The sequence below is a fragment of the Leptidea sinapis genome, chromosome 31 (assembly GCF_905404315.1).
Source record: "Leptidea sinapis chromosome 31, ilLepSina1.1, whole genome shotgun sequence".
In the NCBI taxonomy this organism is placed as follows: domain Eukaryota; kingdom Metazoa; phylum Arthropoda; class Insecta; order Lepidoptera; family Pieridae; genus Leptidea; species Leptidea sinapis.
The window spans coordinates 1,427,003-1,449,885 of record NC_066295.1 but is presented as its reverse complement, the minus strand read 5'-3'; the positions used below and the strand labels follow the sequence as shown (position 1 = coordinate 1,449,885).

Below are 22,883 nucleotides of genomic sequence, written 5' to 3'. Positions count from 1 at the left end.
GTAATGACAAAATCGATTAATCATAACTTGGTTCTCTTTAAATAATATACATAATAAATATACATAATAAATAATATACTTAATAAATTTATAATAATATTTTTAGACTATATTAACCTTCTCATCAGTAATTGAAGTGGTTGCCCCACATTTAACTAAATAAATATTTAATACTTGTGTCTTGCTTGTGTCGATATGGGCAATGGGTTCCCTATATATTATTATACTCTTTGGCAATGGGTGTCTTCCCATAAGACACTATTTAAGTCAGGGGCCACCGAAGATATTATTCATCATTCGTCTCAGAACATTGTCAATGAACAGAGGAGCCTTACAGGCCAATACCTCTCTGCATGTAAAGATCGCTTGGTTTTGAATTGCTTATATAAACGTTGAAAACTTGGAATTTTCGCAAATAAGGATTATTAGAGTTAAGGTCAAATAAAATTATTTAATTAAGCTGGAACTAAGTGCTTTTGAATCATCACTACAAATATTTCTTTTAGATTACTGAACTTACCATATGTTGGGAAAAAGTTGAACTCATGAGAAAAATATACAAGAAACTCAACGGCTACTCTTTTCAATCCAATAGCGATTTTACATTGGCTGTAATTATTTTGTAAGGTGCTGCATCCAATAAAATGAGTCGTGTTTAAATGGTATAAATTATTTCATAAAAAGTAAAAAAGATTTAACCGTATTAATATAAATTATCGTATATTGGATGCATCAACCTTTAGTGCTTGAATTCATTGTTTGTGTAAGTATTTTTCGAAAACATGGTGGTCGTAATTACTCTCACAATTAGTAATTTCATCCAGTGTTTAGGAATTTAAAAAAAAACGAATACTAAATCATTTGCTTTTACATGTAATTAGTCTTGCTCTGAAACGGCCTTCAAAACAGATTTAGCCTCCTGAAAACGAGGGCAACTGTATGTTATTTCCAATTTTGTACTATCTGCCTCTATTGGAACGACCTGAAATCACGTTTCAGCTCGCTGAAAACGTTTCGAAGTAGAAAAGTCAAGAAAATGTTTCCTTTAATCAATCTTCGTAACAATATGATTCTTGTAGCTGAGGCTATCCCAAATCAATAATGCAAATTGGATATTAAACTGGTACACAAAAAAGGAAACACATTAGACATCAGCAATTGCAGACCAATCAGGTTACTGTTCAGGAAATATATAATATAATACTTAAGATTTTTGCATGGGTCATTCTCCAACGCATAACATATGAAATAGACTTTGCACCACCAATGGAACAAGCAGGCTATTTTGACCTTAGTACGAATGACCATATACATGCATCGGAACAAATTATCGAAAAGTATAAAGAATTTCAAAAAGTTTTTAGATTTTATAGACTATACCAAAGCATTCAATAGTACAAAGCCACAGCTCTATATGGAACTCACTAAGTCTAAGTCTAACTAAAATCAACTTAAAATACATAAATATCAAAAAACATATTTACATCAACTGCACAAGTAATGTTTGGCTAGATTTCGAGAGGTGAAGCAGTAAGTATTGAAAGAGGAGTGGGACATTCCAAAACATAGACTGGAAAGCCAAGGGACTAAAATTAATAACCGCTATTTAAATCATCTCAGGTTCGCTGATGATATAGTTAAAGTGTCTGGAACAGCAAGAGATCCTTGCAAAATGCTATTCACACTTGATCAAAAAAACTCTAAAGTAGGATTAGAAATTAATGCTACCAAAACAAAAATAATGAAAAAAGCATCAAATTACTCTTCAAAGTCAAATAAAACAAAATATAATATCTCAACAGCTACACCTACCTGGGTACACAGTTATCACATATCAAATCAAATAACGAATATGAAGTCGAACGAAGAACAAATGTGGAACATGGAAGAAATGTTAGTCACTCAAAAGAAATCTTAAAATGGAAGTAGTCTTACTTACTCAATGAATTTGAAAGGAAATGTATTTGACATTGCCCTGTTTGAAGAATAGAATAGAATATAAAAATAACAAATATAGGTAAAGTCAGAAGCGAAGATATTAGCCAAAAAACCAAGCTAACTGATGCCCTCATGCAAGCCCTTCAATTGAAATGGCAATGGGCTGGTCATAATAAAACTCGCTATAAAGACAAAGCAGGTGGACAATAAGAACCACGTAGTAAAAGGGACCTTTATAGGTAAACAACGAGTAGACAGGCCGAAAAGAAGGTCGGCTGATGAAATAGTAGAAAAAGCCGGGAAAGACTGGCAAATTATTGGCTAATCCAAGAAACCAAAAATAACTCATGTTATATATAAATAGCCCATACTAATATCTAGATATTAAGTAAAATATTAACTAATACAAAATAACAATATTTGAAATGTACATCTATATGAAATGAAATGAAATTTCTACGATATGAAATGAAAAGGCTTTATTATTATGATCTCGGAGGCGGTCACGTTGGAGTAACTGGAAGCTCTGTGTATGTAAAATTGACTATGGTTGTGACTGAAACTAGGATGTGTAAATTTATACTCCGGGTGGAGCAGCCCACTTATTATTATATTATAACAGCTTTTAAAAATATTCTGGTATCTTCAATAAGGGCACGTAAACCTACCTAGAACCCTGCAACGCTCCTGTGATTCTGGTTTAATAAGAGTGTGGGTAGAGGTAATCGCTACCCATTTAGTGAACCGTAAGCTCGTTTGTCTAAAACAAAAGATTCATCATTGGATCATTTAGTTCTAGATATCGATTCGATGTCGAAAAAATATATTTTTGTTTGGGGTCCGAACTTTCAATCGATTCTTAAATTAATCGATCTCGAATCGCCCTCCCTACTACGGCGGCGTTATTGTCGCATTCACGCAAGAAAGAATTGTCAATTTTATATTATTGACTAAAACACCGGCGTTCCTTGAGTGTATATTTTGAAGTTTAGAAATTAGGACTAAATTTGATTTTTAAGTTATTGTTTACAAATTACAAAACGAAATATTATTAAACCTTATAGTTTTGGTACACAAAAAAAATTAACTATTTAGATTACTGTACTCCATATTTCTATATCTTATTGTTATTGGAGGAAATGGCAAGTTTATTTCCCTATTTTACTATACAGTTTAGAAATCTTTACATATTTGGAATAATTTTGTATTGGTAATTTGTAGGACTTGGTAATTCAAAGCCTTTATCTGCTCTTATGGCTCCGCTAAATGGGTGACTCGGAAATAATTTAATTCTCCTTTATTGCATTTACATTAAAACTTAAAATATTTTGTGTTTATCTCTATTCGCCTACCAATTGAAAGTGATAAATATTCACACAGACATGCCACCACCAACTAATGAATATGTGCTTAAGGGTAAGAAAATTCTAAGTATTTATGACTGCATGTTAAATACTGTTTACTCAAAATGTTCATTATGATGATAGGTGGAGGAACTGATGATGACACAGAGGGAGCAATCACATACTTTGTGGATCAAGAAGGGAGATATTATTATCAACCAACTGCAGAAACTGTGAACTATGTGTCCATAGAAAATGCTCCAGTAATTAATGAGGTGGGCATGTTACAACCTTTTCATTTGCAGATTTTTAATGTTTTGTGCAGCACAATGATAGCAAAAAGTGTCTGAATTTGTTCATTGTAAAGTCCTGATAAATTATTTTATTATTGTTAATTATTATACCTGGTAATTTCGAATTGTTAATCTTATAGAAAAAAAACATTATGGAATATTGTTGGCGGACAACACTTCACTGATATTTAGAGTGAAAAGAAACCAAGTTATGCATGGTGAAGTAAACAATATTCTATCTGACATCATGTACTGGTTTAGAGCTAATGACCTATGGATAAATAGCAAGAAAACAGAAGATATAAAATTTACTGTACCGAATGTCGTAAAACTGGTGGAATTTGCTGTATTTCTTGGCAGTGGAGCCCCCATATTGAAGGCTTAGCAAATAGATATAGTTGTGCAGCATACTCGGTTAAAAAGATTACACAATTAACCAACATAAATATGGTGCAACTAGTTTACTTCAGTTATTTCCATAGTATGCTCCTATGGTATATTGCTATTAGGCAATACTGCTGCTTTAAACACAATATTTGTGCTGCAGAAGAGGGCTATTTGAATTATTTATAACCTAGGTCCTAATAAATCATTGAGAGCAAGGATCTTGACTGTTGCTTCTCAATATATTCTTGATAAAGTAATATATGTACATAGGTGCATAAGTGAATTTGCTAGAAACTGTCATAACCATAATGTTAACCAGGAACAGACATACACTTGTAATGCCTGATACTCAGTTAAGTCGAGTAAGTAAGTCTTTAGTGGGGCGATGCATTTGCTTTTACAACAAGATTCCAGAAAATGTTCAAAACAAAAGTATTATGATATTCAAAAGAATTGCTTTCATAATGATACCACAGATTGGGAATGGAGTGACCACCCTCAGGCTATTAAGTAAAAAGCTTAATTGTATGATATTACATTGTAATCATATTATTATTCAAAAAAAAAAGCCTGCTGAGTCAGTTGCACCCGTTCTTCTCATGTATTAGGCATTAGTTTTGGAATGGGTGGTAGTTTTCTTTCAGTAAGTGATGTCACATCCTATTTTGAATAAAAATAGTTTGATTTGAATACACCCTGCCCAAAACAATGCAGTACCACTCAGGATTCTTCATAAACCCCAAAAATTCTAAGTGGCGCTACAATTGCACTTGTCACCTTGAGACATAACATGTTAAGTCTCATTTGCACAGTAATTTCACTAGCTATGGCACCATTCAGACAGCAATAATGTTTACACATTATTGCTTCCATTGGTGCCCGTAATCTAGCCCGCATCCTGTGAGAGAGAGCATCCCACTGATGAAAATTAAAGTGCCAAATTAAAGTAAACATGAATTCAGAAAATGTAAACATGTTGGTATGCACATTGAAATTTATTTATTGTGAATGTGTTGAATACAAACCCACCTAATTTGTTTAACACATTAACTGCGGAAACACAACATATGTGTTTTTACATACTATACAACTGCTGTTAAGCACACAATGTGCAGCACTTCTTAATTAAGTAATGAAATAACATTCATTCATTGAATTCTTATTCAATAATATTCATTCGTTGCAGATTCAACATGAGAGTCAAGTACTTATTGAGGCAGAGAACTATCAAACAGTTACATTTGTGCCGGCAGCAACAGAAAATGTAGAAAGTACCTATATATTTATTGTACAAGATAAGGAAAAACCGGATGTGAATGAAAATATAAAGGTATTTTGAAAGTGTGAGGCCAATTCATAATTTGCTTTTGAGAAAGAATCACAGTTGTTGTATAGACTGTAACTGTCTAACCCTGTAATTGTTTTGTACCATCTTAGAAATCCACACATCTTTCTTTCTGGCTAAAAAGCAGAATGTCTTTAATTGAGCTTTTATAGAATAAGAGACTGCTTACAATAAAGTGTAAGACTTTCTGTATTTGAGAAGTGGAGTGTGAAATTTGTGGTAATGGTAAAGGGGATCCTATTTCCGCAACAAATGACTTGGTTGGGTCCATTTTGGATGTAGTGTTGACCCAGAAGATTCCAGAAGTTCAGAACACCCCTGAGGTATTCACAGATTTCTCGGAGCAACCTCATATTCACTAACGTTTTTGCCAGTTCCCTGCACATTCCAGCATCGCATGAGTGACCATTTCGTCCTCAGCCAGACCACCTCTGCACTTAGGACTCTCCGTTATTCAAACATGGTGCGAAAGTGTCTCCAGCCTTCTCTGTTTCTTTCACGGATGCCATTGATTTCACCCAGTCGTCTGGTGCTCGGGAGACGGGTGTTTTTGGCTCTGTTGAACCTCCTTATATTGCTGCGCAGCCGTTCCACCTCTGGGCCCCACTACGCAAATAATCCACTATCTGATTGAACTCATTATAATATTCACGGTTACTGACTAACTGTGCACTGTGTCCTTCTATCTAATTTGTTTTTTATGGTACAGGAAGACAACTATGAAGTGGATCAATTTGAAGACGAGGATATGGTCGACCAAGATGAACAGTTGGAATTATCGCCTGAATCACCATCACAGGTATTTTCTTTTGTTTTCTGTTGGTACAAACATATCATTATGAAATAACGTTGATTTTAGAAATATCCCTTTATGGTGGAGGCTCAGTTATGCTTTAGGCAGCGATTAATGTATTGGACCGTACGGAGTTAGTCTTTGAAAGTTTTTATGGACTATGACGTTCTGGCGATGTTGAAGCGTATATTCAAGAGGTAGGGATACGTCGTTTGGATTGGCCAACTCGAAGTCCCGACCTCAATCCAATAGAGTACATTTGGTATGTTTTAAAACGAAGAGTAGGTAAGCTCTGTGCAGCCCGCTTTGCAGAACATCAGGGAGCTAAGGAATGAAATTGAAGCGCAGTGAACGAATACAAACTGTCATTTTAGCAAGAGGAGCCACACTCTATATCAAACTCTTAACTTTTATTTTTATGTTAAAAAAACTTTTTTAGCCTGTTTTTTTATTTAATGAACAGATACGCAACAAGCTGTATAGACTCTGGGATCATTTTTCATTAATTCCATTGTAATCAATTCTATGTAATGACTAAATTGATGAAACTACTTTTTGCTTAGTTTTTTAAAGTATTATGATGTGAAGATGCCAGTGAAACAGGTTATTTACCTCGGTGCCCGTTTTTTGCAAAAGAGTGTAATTTCATCAGTGATATATTTTTACACTTAGTGCAGCTTACACGATGACAGGTGTTAGTTAGTGAGGGTCACAAACATGCGGTTATTAGACACCGAGAGCGGATGTTCGTAGCGTGATGTGAAGTCGTAGTACACCGAAACAGCCTCACTGATAATTATGTGACCGTCAAACATCAATAATTTCATGTTATCTAAGCTATCGGGCGAAACCTCGAATGTTATTTCCAACACGAGTATGTAACACTATTGTGTTACCAGTGCACATCACTTCCAAATTTTTTTTTTTCATGAAAATAAGGGACAAGACGAGCTGGACGTTCAGCTGATGGTAATTGATACGCCCTGCCTACTACAATGCAGTGCCGCTCAGGATTCTTGAAAAACCCCAAAAATTCTGACCGGCACTACAATTGCGTTCGTCACCTTGAGACTTAAGATGTTAAGTCTCATTTGCCCATTAGCTACGGCGCCCTTCAGACCGAAACACGATAGTGTTTACACATTACTGCTTCACGGTAGAAATAGGCGCCGTTGTAGTACCCATCATCTAGCCGGCATCCTGTTCCTGAGACTGGTAAAAAATCAAACCGTTCCCTCAGTAAAAATACTATCGTGCGGGTAGAATCAATGCTTGAATAGTTAATATAATATATTTATTTGCTCCACAGATACCTAAGAAGCCCAACAAAAATCGTTTCTTCAAATGCAAGAATTGCGAATATACAAGTCACAGACGGTGAAGTATAGATAATTTTATAAATTACATAGAATATATTATGTTAAAATCTTTTTACTCTTCAGGAACTGTCATTAAATGTTTTTTTATTCCTCAACTATATCTTAGAAAGTCCAAATAAGTCAGAATAATAATACCAATATACTTACTCTGGCCATAAATACTGTTACAATTAAAAATAAACAAAATATTACATTTGAATTGAGTTTTCTGATTTTGGCGCCAATACATCGTACAATATTTTGCGATATTAAAGTGGAGTGGGGTGATAAAGAGAACCGAATCGCTTGTAATACACAAAGTAAAACTCCATACGCTTGGTATTAGTAAAATGTTTGTGTACCGGGCTATTAATAGGTACAATAAGACCTCCTCTGTTTGTGACAGAACACCTACAACCGTCCACGTAGTGTTCGTACGAGAAAGGTGGTCAAAGCAGTAATGGAAAGAATTCGAAGAAAACCTGCCCGAGAGCAAAGTATATTATCGCGGGAGATGAATATAGCACCTAGATCCACGTTGCGTATTTTCTTAACTAAAACTAAAGAATAGGGTGGTAAAATCGAAACAACTACTGAAGCGGAACGCAAAGGGAGGTCACAGAAAAATTTTGTTTACGGATGAGATTGGTTGGCGGTCCTACCTACTAAGCTAGAGGTCCCGGGTTCGAATCCCAGTGGGTGCAAGCATTTATATGATGAATATGGATGTTTGTTTCCGAGTCATGGATGTTTAAATGTATTTATGTATGTTTATATGAATTTATGTATGTTTAAGTAAGTATGTTGTATTAAATATATCATTGTCTTGTAACCCATAACACAGGCTTATATATGCTTAACTTGGGGCAAGATAATTTGTGTGAAAAGTGTGTCGATATTATATTATATATTATCCGACTTCAGTGATAGTTTTGTACTGTGCCATACTTTTGTGAAAATATATCAAAATATCGGCACAAGTGTATCAAGATACCATTCTTGAGATGTTAGTGAAGCCCCTTACCTACACTATGTTCAATAACCAAGAAAGGTCCTTCCAGCAAGACTCGGCGCCGGGTCATAAAGCTCGGTCTACGTCTTGGTTGAAAACGAACGTTTCGGACTTCCTGATCTAAATCCGCTGGATTATGATTTATGGCTTGCTGTAAACGCCATGACAATTTGGAGTCCCTAAAACAATCCGTACGATTGGCAGTGAAGATTTTTCCCATGGAAAGAGTGCGTGCTTCTATTGATAATTGGCTTCAACGTTTAAAGGACTGTATTGCAGCTGTATTGGAGGCCACCTCGATTAAGCTGTAAACAGCTTATAAATATTTTAATTATTAATAAATATTTTTATATTTATGTATTAAACTAACACACTGTAAAAGTAATAAATGTTATTTGCAATAGAAATATTTTATCTTTGTTTCAGTATTTATGGCAAGACTAGGTATATACACTGACCTCTACTATATACCACTCGACTGGCGGCTATCAAAGTGCTTTTGTGCCTGTTTGATATTCGCCATTTTGGCGCTGTTGGCCATGTAGCGAGAGTCTGCGGTACTAAAACTAGTGATGACAACCTCAGCAAACATCGATAGATGTTGGGAAACTATTTACAAAAAAAAAGTGTACTTTATTACGTTGATCCTTGAAGTATAAATAACACAGAAAATGAAGGAAATTAAAACAAAATGCAAAAATACTTCAGGGTATTGTACGTTCCTTCGCAGCCATTTGTATTATACGTCAAAATTAGTTCTGTAAACGCTCGCGAGTGTCGCCTCAAATAGGCACAAAAAATTTGCTGTCAAAGATTTGTAACACATTGTCCAGTGGTATTTATACAGGCCAGTGGGTATATATCATATTTTCATTGGCTCTAATATCATATTTAAAAAACCTCAGGTATCTGCTGATGCGACATATGAGATGTCATTCTACAGAGAGGCCACATCAATGTTCTATCTGTGAAAAAGGATTCAAAACCCAAATGACTCTACAAAACCATGTAAATATGCATAAAGGCCTCAAACCACACGTGTGTAATGACTGCAAAGCAGCTTTCACTACCTCAGGTAAGATCTCGGATCATCATTTTAAGATATAAACAATTTACACAACGGTTAGCTCAGAGAGAAGGAAGGAGAGGGTTATCACTTTAAAAACATAATATATTGTTTAGATAAACAATTTGTCATGTTTTTAAAATGATAACCCTCACTTTTAGGATTAATACACAAATAAAATTTGAAAAAACAAATTTTTATGAACGATGCGGGACTCGAACCCACAACCTTGTTGTATTTTAAAAGATATTTAGTATCTCATGAGTTAAATTTAAATTCAAATTCAGATATTTTTATTCAAAATAGGTTGTGACATCACTTATTCGAAGTAAAAAAAACTACCACCCATCCAAAATAAAATGAATGCCTCAGGCCTGAGAAGAATGGGTGCAAAAAACTCAGCGGGCTTTTTTTCTATTAAAAAATATGTTCACAAAGTAATATTGTACAATTAAGTTTATTATTTAATAGCCTGAGGGCGGTAGTTCCATTCCCAATCTGTGTCATTAAGAAAATAATTTATGTTATAGTAACCTTTACCACACAAACGTTTTTTAACAATTCTGTTGAATAACGTAACGTAATAATAAATACTCTAATACATACCATAGACGTAGTGTAATAATATAATATAGAAAATATTAACAAGTTATTGGGAACGGAGTGGGATTAACTAAACTACACACTAATTAACTTGGAATACAAATCAAAAAAATCAAGTACACAATGAGTGAAAAAATCTATACTTTCAATAATATGAATATTTAAATAAGTGTTAAGTTTTTGCATGTTTTTAATTTAAGCTGGATAGTGGCAACATTGTAATATTTAATATAATCGTGCAAGCTGTTTTTGTGAGAAATAAAATGTTTACTTATCACAAATCTATATACATAAAAATGAATTGCTGTTCGTTAGTCTCGCTAAAACTCGAGAACGGCTGGACCGATTTGGCTAATTTTGGTCTTGAATTATTTGTGGAAGTCCAGAGAAGGTTTGAAAGGTGAATAAATATGAAAATGTTCGGAATTTTAAAAAAAAAACAACAACAAAATTTTGTTTTTCCTTTTGTGTCCCCCGTCGTTCAGAAATCAAATTGAAAAAATAGTTTAAAACGAATAACTAATTAGAATCTTTGTATCTGTCTAACTTTCTCAGGAGTTAAACAACAAAATTAATTTTAGCTACCCATAGTTGACAGATTAACTACAGTTGCTGGTGATACTATGATGGCAATACAGCATTTGCTGGGTCAGGTAGTAATTAATAATGTATTCCGAGTTTGACTTGAATTGTAACAATTGTTGAACGACAGTTTTCTTTAAAATGCTTAAGATAAAATTATTGTAGAAATACATTATGTGAAAAGTTTAAATTCAAATGCAATTCGATCCAGTTGAGGCTGAAAATAAGACCAGTTATGAGTATCAGATTATATGGACTTTAAAACCTGGATTACACCTGAGTTCATTTGTGAATTATAGTTTTAGACGTGTACCTACTTATACTATACTAGCTGACCCGACAAACAATGTTTTGTCACATAAAGTATTTTTAGTATTGGACCGTTTTTTCTCAGACTTACTTTATCACGAAAAATCTTTTCATTTTTCAGGTTAATTTTGACAATCACAAAAATGTAGCATACTATTGGTAACAGTCAAAATCATTTTTTTTTTAATTTACTGAATTTACCATATTATGTTCGTAAAAAGTAGAGCTCGTGAGAAGAACATATTATAAGAACCTCAACGGCCATTCTTTTCAATCAAATAGAGTATTTTACAATGAAAGTAATATACACAACAAATTAATTTTTAAGGTGCTGCATCCAATATATGAGTCGTGTTTTAAGAATATAATAAAAATAAATAAATAATTAAATGTATAACTATAAATTATCGTATTACAACAACGTGATTACTGTCACAATTAGTAATTGTATCCAACAAATACAATGATTCATTAACTTTAACAGGTCGATCTGGGAGGAGACGACTCGGCACACGACGACGCCGCAAGCAATGCCATTCAGTGAGCATGACGAACCATGCTATAGCATACCTACGCACGATAACTCAAAACTACAAAATTAATGCACACAAAACAAGCCCGCAAATGATTCTTTATAATGACATAGCAGTTTACCCCGGCTACGCACGGGTATTTAACAATTTAACAAAAAATTGAAAATATAACATAGCCTATGTCCCCGGGGATAGTGTAGCTTCCCAAGAGTGAAAGAATTTTTCAAATCGGTTCAGTAGTTTCGGAGCCTATTCAATGCAAACAAACAATCAAATCTTTTCTCTTTATACTATTAGTATAGATGAAATATATGAGAAATACGACTTAATTAAAGGTGTTTTGTGTTAATAACTCCTGAAGATGAAGCGTCCGCGTCGGTGGCGCCTCAGGTTGAATCTGACAATGCAGCCAAAGAGTATAATAATATATAGGGAAAAGAGAGCCCTCTCTACGCATTATGAGCTGTCTATTTGAAAACTAGCGCCATCTGGAGATTGGCCCCAAAAATAACTATATATAAGCTCGAAATTATAAAATTCATTTTTAATGTTGTGACGCAATTAAATAACTTAGCTCTACTTTTTAATGTAGGTATTGCAATTTTTTACCATGTTGAAATTGCGCGTAGAGTAACTTATTTAATTTTGTCACAACATAGAACATAAAGGATAGATTTAGAAGTTTAAATATGCAAAATGGAACACGAGAGCTACTTACATGCGCAAACGCTAGCAGTAGCCGCCATTTTATGACCAGTTGGCATTGGGCAGTGACACAAAGAATTGTTGAAAGGTTTCAAAGCGAGTGACAGCTGACAAAGCTTTCGTTTTCGGGCCAACTAACAGATGGCACTACAGTCTTCTGAAAATGTCACTTTATGGCGTTTGTCCCACCCCTGAATGCATTTCCCGATTCGATTCTAGCCCGACACGTACCACTGTGTTTTTATGTCTGTGGTCTTTATATTCTTGAGTCAATAACGGTTATAAATACTCTAAATTTGTAAATATATTAATATTTACTACACTTTATACAGACCAACAGGCTGTTAATATTGGTATGTCCGCCTACAGGTGAGCTCGCACGTCACATCCGGTATCGACATACGCACGAAAAGCCACATCAATGTCCCTATTGTGAATATGCCTCCGTAGAGAAGTCCAAGCTGATGAGACATATTCGAGGTCACACTGGCGAAAAACCTTTCCGGGTGAGTTATAAACTCAAGGGGCTGATTATTATCTTGAAAATCATCCGCTTATATAAAAATATACATATTAAAATAAGCAGAATTTACATATAAGATATCTCCAAAAATTTGAATAATTATGGAATTCACCTTATTCAATAAATTATCTTGAATATTATCTGGACCATCTCATTCTGGATGAGTTTTTTTTATGAAAATAAGAGACGAGACGAGCAGGACGTTCAGCTGATGGTCTTTGATACGCCTTACCCATTACAATGCAGTGCCGCTCAGGATTCTGGTTAAACCCCAAAAATTCTGAGCGGCACTACAACTGCGCTCGTCACTCGCGTCGCTGTCGTGAGACATAAGATGTTAAGTCTCATTTGCCTAGTAATTTCACTAGCGACGGCGCCCTTCAGACCGAAACACAGTAATGCTTACACATTACTGTGTTACATGCAGAAATAGGCGTCGTTGTGGTACCCATAATCTAGCCAGCATCCTGTGCAAAGGAGCCTCCCTGCTAAAATGCGTGGTTAACATGTGTGCCTTTGGCCTCCACAGTGCTGTTTTCAAGAAACTTTCTTCCAGGTACTATGGTCAGAATTGAATCGTGACCCACCATAATGCCATTTTCCTACAGTCACCTTTCCAGTTTCCTCCCACCCGTGGGAGTCTACTTTACACAGAACATCACTGCTTTCTCGTCGGTGGCTTATAATATGAATATTATCTTTATTATTGTTTCCAGTGCGTGCATTGCTCGTACGCTGCGCCAGACCGGTTCAAACTGACGCGCCACATGCGGATCCACGCGGGAGAGCAACCCTTCAGGTGCGAAGTGTGTAACCTGGGCTTCAAACAGTGTCATTCATTGAGGACACACAGCCTCATTCATAAAGGTAAGTACTAGTACACGTGTTCTATATATCATCATCATCAACAGCCGGAAGACGTCCACTGCTGGACAAAGGTCTCTTCCAAAGATCTCCACGACGATCGGTCCTACGCTGCCATCAAAATCAGTTTATTCACGTAGGTCACGGAAATGACACTTATGAATGTCAAAAAAAAATATATTTTTCTTATTGAATCTACCGCTACTTCGTAAAGGGTTGAGCTAATGAGAAGAAGTAGCAAGAAACTCATTGCCACTCTTTTATATCAAGATTTACATTTAAGTACATCGATTTACAAATAATTTCAAATTACAATATAATATGTAAAATGTAAAATGATGCAACAGACACACTCAAACGTCAAATAGTCAATTTCTTACACGAGTAAGTCAAAAAAGTAAATGTAAATTAATACAAAAGTTATTGAGTACAGTAGCTGTATCATCCACATACACCGTAAATAAATAAAGGTATTCTGTGAGCACTTTATAAGCGATTATAAATAAATAAATAAATATGTATATATCCATACATATATACACACGATAACTTTTAAGAATCTGAAACCGAGTCTCCGGCAACAGGATTATCCTGCCACCACAAGCAGCGCCCGTTCACGAGCATGACGCATGAGCCAGCCATCGCCTCCCTCAACCATATTTTAGGGAAGGCCCGTCCCATGTCGCCGCCACAAGCAGTGACATTTCGGCGTATCCAACGTATTCCGGCGATCTTGACCAGACCGTCGTTCTTCTTTATGTCTCATTTTAAAATTCGGTGAATGCAGTCTTAAATATTTTCTGTCTTCAATATTTATAACTCTTCCTTTCCTTGTGCTAAACTCAGCCTTACATTTTGTAAGACTTACCACGGTCCAATCAAGGTCATTCACTTTCATACTATTCTGCAACAGAGTGCGCCGTATATTAGACATTCATCAGATTATAATAATAATGTTACAACTTAAAAACTTATTTATTAGGCGTTATTTTGAGGAAATCCATTACTATATTATAAATGTTAAGAGTTTTCTTACTGCCTTGCACAAAGTAGGTATGGAGCCGTCAGTCATTTTCAAGACTCCTAAAAAGCTAGATATCATTGGTATGTTCGTATATTGGAATATCGATATATATAACAAAACATCTTCTTTCGGAAGACCATAATGGATCGGACTGCCGCGTGCTGTTACAGCTAAAAGTTTATGCTGTTAGAGCCAGAATTCGCTGTATTCCTATAAATAAAAAGAATTTTTTATAGGGAGAAATCAAGATTCCCATTCTGCAAGGTATCATCAAAGTCGCTGGTGCTTATATCGTCAATATACAGGACATATCCTAAACCAATCCTGTTAATAATAATAATAATATCGACACACTTTTTACACAAATTATCTTGCCCCAAGTTAAGCATATATAGCCTGTGTTATGGGTTACAAGACAATGATATATTTAATACAATATACTTACTTAAACATACATAAATTCATATAAACATACATAAATACGTTTAAACATCCATGACTCGGAAACAAACATCCATATTCATCATATAAATGCTTGCACCTACCGGGATTCGAACCCGGGACCTCTAGCTTAGTAGGTAGGATCGCTAACCACTCGGCTATACAGTTAAAGAGAGTGGTTTGATCAACAAGGTGCAATAGCATCTTTTTCGCGGTTGAAAACATTTTCACAATTCAGGATCAAACGCTTAATAGCCCCAAAGAAATTTAACAAGTTGTGGCAGCTTGGTCATCGTCTTGTGTCAGCCATTGTTTGATGGAGGTGTCTCAGCGAAGACCCACAAAGCCTCACTTTTGTGAAATCTCTTTCTTTTTTTATGGAAGGAGCACAAGGGAGCGCATAGGTCATCTGATGCTATGTGATCATCGCCGCGCATATACTTTTAGGACTTTACAGCAAGACTTTGCGCCTGGTCATAATGCACGAACTACCCAAGCTTGGCTAGAACGTTCTAGATCTTATTCTAGAGTTGGTCCTCGTCTAGCTAAAATCTGAAACCCTTTGGACTTCAAATTGTGGCGCGTTTAGAAGACATGAACTAAACGAAACGCCGACATCGAGTCACTTAAGAAATGTCTAAAACAAGCAGTGACTAAATGTTTCATAGAAACAGTAAGCGTAAATATTCCACACATTCGTGGCCGGACAGATTTGGAATTGCTGCGACTAATAAATAATCACATGTTTTAATACGTTATAAAAAAAAAAAAATTTATAACAGAACTTATGGCCAGACTAAGTAAAATAAATAAAATATATTATGAATTAAATTATGCTTGTTAGACCAGATAATCTATACGTAAAACGTGAATGAAACATGAAAAGCGTGAAACAGCTAGTGGACGAAGTTCCACTCCAAGTTTTTCTCCACTCCTTTAGCTCCAAGTGCTTTTATAATAAATGTGTTTGTGAGTCGACAGCAAAATAGAATAAATTACCCAAAGCGCTAAATCAAAATCTGTTACTCCTCCTTCTCCTCGCGTCGTTTTCCTCATTACTGAGGGTCGTGGCTCCCCCGCTGCATCAGTTTCTCCCGTTCGATTCCCCTCCATCTGCTGCGATCCTTAGCTTTATGAAGGGCATTATGGATGCTGATGTTCAGAGAAGATCGTATTTGGTCCGACCATCTTGCCTGTCACCATCAGCTGTTCAAGATTAAGACGAGAGGGTCTTACAAGCAATATGTCCGAAGAATTCCAACATCTTACGAAGGCATATTGTGGAAAGTCTAGTTCTGACGTTAAGCTCTCTTAGAATAGACACGTTGGTGCGAAAGGCGGTCCATGGAATCTGTAGCATTTTTCTCTAGGACCACATTTCAATCATCTAATCAGGCATCTATTCGGTCTCCGCTCCATAACTGAATATGGAGAAAACTAGCGAAGTCACCAATTTGGTTTTAGTTTATCGCGTGATGTTAAGGTCTCTCCATATCTTGTGCATCTCACATTGCAGTTTTGGCCATCCCTATACGTCTCCTTATCTTTTTTCGCATGAAAATCTGTTACTATCCTAAATTAATTGTGTCTGATATAATTTTCTTCTAGTGGATGATAAACCAATGCTTCAGTGCCCTCACTGTCCTGCAAAATGTGGAAGAAAAACGGACCTAAGAATTCACATTGAGAACCTTCATACAGCCAAGGAGCCCGTGGTATGCAAGCGCTGTGGCAAATCATTCCCCGACAAATATTCTGCTAAGATTCATAGCAAGGTTAGTATTAGCATATCTGTAGAACATATATAGGGCAATTGCTATATTTCTTTAAACACTTCAAACATTCAAGATGTTCGCATAATACGTTGCCTTATTTGCAGTGTATAATTTATTTATTGCACCAACAAGGTACAGACTGATACATACACAAAAAAAAAATTTTGACAAAAATACAAGTTGAGTGCTACCTCAATTATAAAAATTTGATCGCGATTATGTCATAAATTAAAATATTAATTTGATAATAAAACTGTAATTATTAAATAATTCTACAGTTTTTACTTATAACAGGTTAAAAAAAATACCAACAATAGAATAAAATAATAATAATTGAGTATCTAATGTACTCGGGTTATGTTTGGTAAAAATCAGTTATTTTTAAATAAGTTTACACTTTTGAGTATTTATTCCATCGCTTTGCATAGATCGATAGAAAGATTTTAAAAAATACTCAGTTGTGAGTATATATATATATATATATATAGTACAGATAGTTATAGGTACAATTCGGCAATTTTTCATATTTTTCTAGAAATCTCTAAATATTCTTTGATTCTGTAACACTATTATCATGCCCATTACGAAACATGTTCAAATCGCATTACATATCTTTTATTTTGCCACATTTTAAATTGTTTGAAAACCTCAGCTAATGTTCCGTCTTTTGCTTTTCTGTTAGTGTAAGGAATAAACGTATTTATTCTTTTTAGAGTCATGAAGGCGAGAAATGCTACACGTGTAGTATCTGTCCGTACGCCTCAATGAGTTTACGTCATCTCAAGTCTCACATGCTCAAGCATACAGACGAGAAACCATTTGCCTGTGACGAATGCGACCAATCATTTAGGTATGTGGTGCATCTGTGTCATATTTTATATGAGGTCGGAACATTCTAAACATTCTGAGCTGGTCATATTATGCATAATTAAAGAATGGAATCTAAATCCACAAGTTAGGATATCATCCCCACCATCTGGATGTGTGGCGGTCATCCACAGTGCGGTTTTCAAGGAGCTTTCTTCCACGCATTACAAAGCTGTGGAATGAGCTTCCTTATGCGGTGTTTCCGCGACGATACGACATGGGTACCTTCAAAAAAAGCGCATATTCCTTCCTTAAAGGCCGGCAACGCTTCTGTGATTCCTCTGGTGTTGCAAGAGATTGTGGGCGGCGGTGATCACTTAACACCAGGTGACCCGTACGCTCGTTTGTCCTCCTATTCCATAAAAAAAATTACGATGTTTGATGTTTTGACTTCAAAGTCAAAGTTTTTATTTACATAAACATGTTACATTGATGTTATTTATCTAAATATTATAAAGTACATGTTTGCCACATTTATGACGTGCAAATTTTATAAAATACATTTCTAAATCATTAGTTACAATAATATCAATTTAACAAAAGATTACTAGCAGTATTATTTAATATTATAGTATATTATTTAAAAAAAAATGAATTTTTTAATTGAAAATATTCGTCTTATGAATATAAGCAGTTTTTACTAAGGTATATTTTCAATTTAGATGAGAAATTACTATTTGACGATACCTCTCTTATTATCTTTGGGATGTGATTATAGATTTTTATGCACATACAAAACAGTTTCACTGAAATAATGTAGTTTAAGCAAGGTACTTGTAGTTTTGTGGGGTCCCTGGATGGGAAAAGAGAAGTGTTTTCATATTTACTAAATTCGACTTGAAAGATTGGAAAAGAGGGATTTTTACAATATTTTTTGCGTTTGAAAGGATGGAAACCAGATTTCTAGAATCTCATCCAAGACAACTGAATCCGATTCGATAGCTTTAAATGTATTGATAATAAATGCGGTAATACTTCACTTTAAAGTAATAAGGGTTTGAGTATGAGGTTACCTTTTTGACATGCTGGCTAATTTAGATTATAATAAAACTTCCTTGATTTATGAATCAAACTATTTTTACGTGACAGATAAAACTATCTAGATTTAATTTTAGGAATGTGCTAACATTTGAATGTTTGACTTTCTTGTTGTTTCATTCGGAATAAAAAGAAAGGACGGATGCATTGAAAATTAGGATTTTTTAAAACGATTACTAGCATGTAATAACTCACCACGTCATAGCCACGGCCGTGTCAGAGATAATCCTAAGTCGGTGACCCATTTCCTGCACTCCACAGGAACTCTCCAATATTAAATCTATTACTATTTAAATACGTTGCTTTTTTTGGTATGTTTTGTGCTTTTATCTTTTTATATTAAGTTTATCCTGTGAGTGTTTTGTGAAATAAATGTTTTTCTTTTCTTTTCAATATTAATTCTGTTTGGAGAGGATTTGGCTAATGAACGCAACGTGCATTTTGGTCCAAGAAGTTGTTTTCTTGCTGCAGCCGTATCATTAGGCCCCCGGAGACATACCTACTCGTTCGACTTTGTTTCAATCGTGGACAATTTTTCAATGTTGAAAAATATTCCAAAGATGACTCAAGTGAGCCAATGTGAAAAAATTCTACTCAAGAGGGAATACAAAATACCTTCACGAAGTTGGTTGACTTCAAGTCCCCAGAGTTCTATCGCGAACGTATGACCAACCATCCCTTGAGATCGCAGATATGGCTACATAACGATGGTACATACTTCGATTAAATCATACTCGTATATACCTTTACTATAAAAAAAAATTTTTGCATCTTTCAGTACATAACGGCAATTTCATTCTCAAACCCCTAATATTTTCTATCAGTGAAACGGGGTTTTTGTTTTTATAGAAGAAATACGTTCGTTTTATGTTTACTATTTATAATATTAAAAATAAATATATAAAGTAATATACTACCGGTTTAAAAAAATATATTATTCTAGTAGAAAGGTATATTTCCTATTACTGAGTCACATGGGATGTGCTTTAATAAAATCCCTTCGTAAATTGTATTGATGCAAAATAGTTTAGCAAGTGTTGGTTTGCAAGATTCTGCTGTTTGTAGAGAGGCGTCACATGTTTTACTTCTAATGCAATCAAGTTAGCCTGATCGAACCGATAGTTCTTCGTGTTTCTATTGTTTTCTTTCTCCCGCAGACAAAAACAACTGTTGCGCCGCCACCAAAACTTGTATCACAACCCGGACTATAAGCCAACTCCGCCTAAGAAGAAGACTCACATTTGCAACGAGTGCAGTCGCACTTTTGCTAACAAGGGAAACCTTATACGTCACATGGTGATCCATGACCCGGACCCGACGCATAAAGAACAAGCTGAGGCGCTCAAACTCGGTCGGCAGAAGAAGGTGAAGGTAGTCGATGGACATCTTGTGGTAAGTAAATCATGTATGAAGTAATCTTTTCGGGGTACAACTAAAAAACATTTCATTTCTGACATCACTGGCAAGCAACGCTTCAAAACGTTCGATTACGTCGACTATACCTTATTTACTTAGATATTTTATACGTCTACATAGACCCCCTTGCCTTTAGGCAACGCAGGACCACAGGCCAGCTTTATTACTTTAGTGTGCATAACCGATAAAAACACGCCAGAAATATTAGTTGCGTGGCGTGACGTAGCTACGTCTTACACTCACGATTTGTGTGACACATTGTGTTTGTGCGTGAATTGCTCAAAATAGCGGTTAGTTCTAAAGTCAATTTTTTCCGACGTTTTCACAGTCAGAGTCTATCTAGACGTATAAATGATCTAAGGCTTGTACATAAGATATTAAAGCAGGTTGACTGTTATTAAAGTTTTAGCGGCCTTTAAAGATTTGTGACGTACGTAGATACAATACACAGTCTTTTATCGTAATTTATTTCTTTTATTTTCTTCTTTCTGTTCATGTTATTTTTTAGTGTAAGTATATAATATTATTATCCGTAGTGTGACAGCCGACGTGGACACTACGACTTACTAAACGAATGCTAGACTCGCATGTACTATGACGGCACGTTGCACAACAACAAACAAACAAGTGCAGAGGATTCATTAACAATTGATATATGTTGTCGTACGTACGTCGCTTCTCAAGTATTTAAACTTTTCGATTAATATGATCATTTTAATAATGATCTAGACATAATTCTAAATATTTGACTCTTATTTCAATCGTATATCAAGAAATTTCTTGCCTCGCACAGCCAGTTTGTGGGATCAATTACCGGCTGCTGTTTTCTCGAACTAATAGAAAAGTGGTCTCACCTTAAAGGCCGACAACGCATCTCTTGACACCTGTTGTTGCGGATGTCCATTGTCGGTTGCCTAACCACTCCCATCCCGTAAGCCTCTTGCCCGCTTGCCTCCCCTTCTATAAAAAAAATATGCAAGCTAACTAACTAAAGCCTACAAGATTTTATGACGATACGTCACTCTGAACGGTTAGCTCAGTTGAAAGAGCTCTCGCACGAAATGCAAATGCGAGTGGGTTCGTGTCCCGCATCGTTCATAACTTTTTGTTTTCAAATTTTACTTTTATTTATTTATTATGACAATTCATAAGATTGTAACATAAATTTCAAAAATCGTGTTCCTGCAATTACAGGTGAACACATCATGCACATTAACATACAAAAAAATTTAGTTGTTAATTATATAAAAGTAAATTGAACTCCTATAACGCTAACATGTTAAAACAATATAAAAAGGTAAATTAATTCCACAAATCATTACAAACTACAATACAGTCATTTCAATATAATCACTTATGTTTATTTGTGTATTAATCCTAGAAGTGAGGGTCATCACTTTAAAAACATAACAAATAGTTTAAAAAAATATGCATGTTACAGATTACTGAACCCGAGGACGAATCACAGAGCCCTACAGAACAAGGTTTTGTGCAACTGGAGCTGCCCAGAAATAAGCAAGAACAGATGGATGCTGGTGAGATCCTCACTGTGGCAGATGATAGGGGTGAAGAGTACGTGGTGCTGCAAGTGATTCAGCTGGAGGACGAAAGCCAACAACAAGTAGCTTTTGTGGCGCCGCCACAGCATTAGACTAGCAATGCTTAGAGCGTGAGTAGGCCCAAGCGAAATGAAGCAGTTTCAATGTGGTCGTTTATGACCACATAGGTTTCCCGCCGCGTCAGTGTCATTCTGTCAACTTCCAGGACAATCAGTGCGCGAAATTTAATTAAAAAATGACTTACTGTGCAGTGAAAGGGCGTCACAAAGCGTCTTATAATAAAAATTATGATAAGAAAATCACATTTCACACCTAAATACTATTTCACAAATTTTAATTTAAGGCTAATTCGTTCGTCAAAACAGCAAAATATTTTGTAAACAAAACAGGCGCCATTAAAAAAATATGTTGCCAGCTATGAAAGTACTATATACCCCGAGTTCCTCCGCGGGGATAGTTTTTTGTGTCTATTGGTAAGATATTGATTGGAGGCTATGATATTCGACGCCACATGATGTTATAAGTATTCAAAGTCAAATAATGTTATTTCAATTAGGGTTAAACTAAGCGCTTTGAATAGTCACTATAAATATTTCTTTTAAATTACTGAATTTCCCATATGTTCGGAAAAAGTATAGCTCGTGAGAACATTAACTGCCACTTTTTTTAACCGATTTCAAAAAAGGAGGAGGTTCTCAAAACGTTTTATCGACGTATGAGAGAAATTTTATAGCAAAACGTCACGATTTTAGGTTACGTGCCATATTGTTTTTTTTGTAATCCAAGATGGCCGCCGCGGAAATATGATTTCAACAATATTGATATCATATCCGAGGTTCTCGAGGGTGCAGAGAATGAATTTGGGATCATTATTGAAATCCAAGATGGCCGCCGCGCAAATTTATGATTTCAACAATATTGATATCGAATCCGAGGTTCTTGAGGGTGCAGAGAACGAATTTGGTATCATTTTTGAAATCCTAGATGGCCGCCGCGCAATTTTACGATTTCAACGATTTTAATTCCATGTGGCACAACAAATTCAGAAAGATGACTATAAGTTGTTTGGCGTTAGGGTTATCATTATAACCACCACGCATACGTATAGC

The 22,883-nt window shown here is 35.4% G+C and overlaps 1 protein-coding gene across 3 annotated transcripts; it reads left to right on the top strand.

The window, feature by feature from the left end:
- Positions 1 to 3,164: 3,164 nt before the first annotated feature.
- On the top strand, positions 3,165 to 22,243 carry LOC126974191 (transcriptional repressor CTCFL-like). Of its 3 annotated transcripts, XM_050821632.1 has the most exons (12): positions 3,165 to 3,354; positions 3,426 to 3,556; positions 5,148 to 5,291; positions 6,016 to 6,105; positions 7,409 to 7,476; positions 9,375 to 9,544; positions 12,637 to 12,773; positions 13,507 to 13,657; positions 16,728 to 16,894; positions 17,608 to 17,744; positions 19,957 to 20,191; positions 21,657 to 22,243. In XM_050821632.1, exons 1-12 carry the CDS (start codon positions 3,321 to 3,323, stop codon positions 21,864 to 21,866), a joined length of 1,674 nt encoding a protein of 557 aa, XP_050677589.1. In that variant the 5' UTR covers positions 3,165 to 3,320; the 3' UTR covers positions 21,867 to 22,243. The 3 variants fall into 3 exon arrangements, with proteins under 3 accessions (XP_050677589.1, XP_050677590.1, XP_050677591.1); XM_050821633.1 differs by lacking the exons at positions 17,608 to 17,744; positions 21,657 to 22,243 and having other exon boundaries at positions 19,957 to 20,089; XM_050821634.1 differs by lacking the exons at positions 9,375 to 9,544; positions 12,637 to 12,773; positions 13,507 to 13,657; ... (2 more) ...; positions 19,957 to 20,191; positions 21,657 to 22,243 and having other exon boundaries at positions 7,409 to 7,782.
- The last annotated feature ends 640 nt before the right edge of the window (positions 22,244 to 22,883 follow it).

Bases quoted from the DNA above. Each gene is read 5' to 3' on its own strand.
- LOC126974191 (XM_050821632.1), top strand. From the start codon at position 3,321: ATGCCACCACCAACTAATGAATATGTGCTTAAGG. The intron at 6,106-7,408 runs GTATTTTCTTTT...TTTGCTCCACAG, and splicing joins CGCCTGAATCACCATCACAG to ATACCTAAGAAGCCCAACAA. The intron at 16,895-17,607 runs GTTAGTATTAGC...TATTCTTTTTAG, and splicing joins CTGCTAAGATTCATAGCAAG to AGTCATGAAGGCGAGAAATG.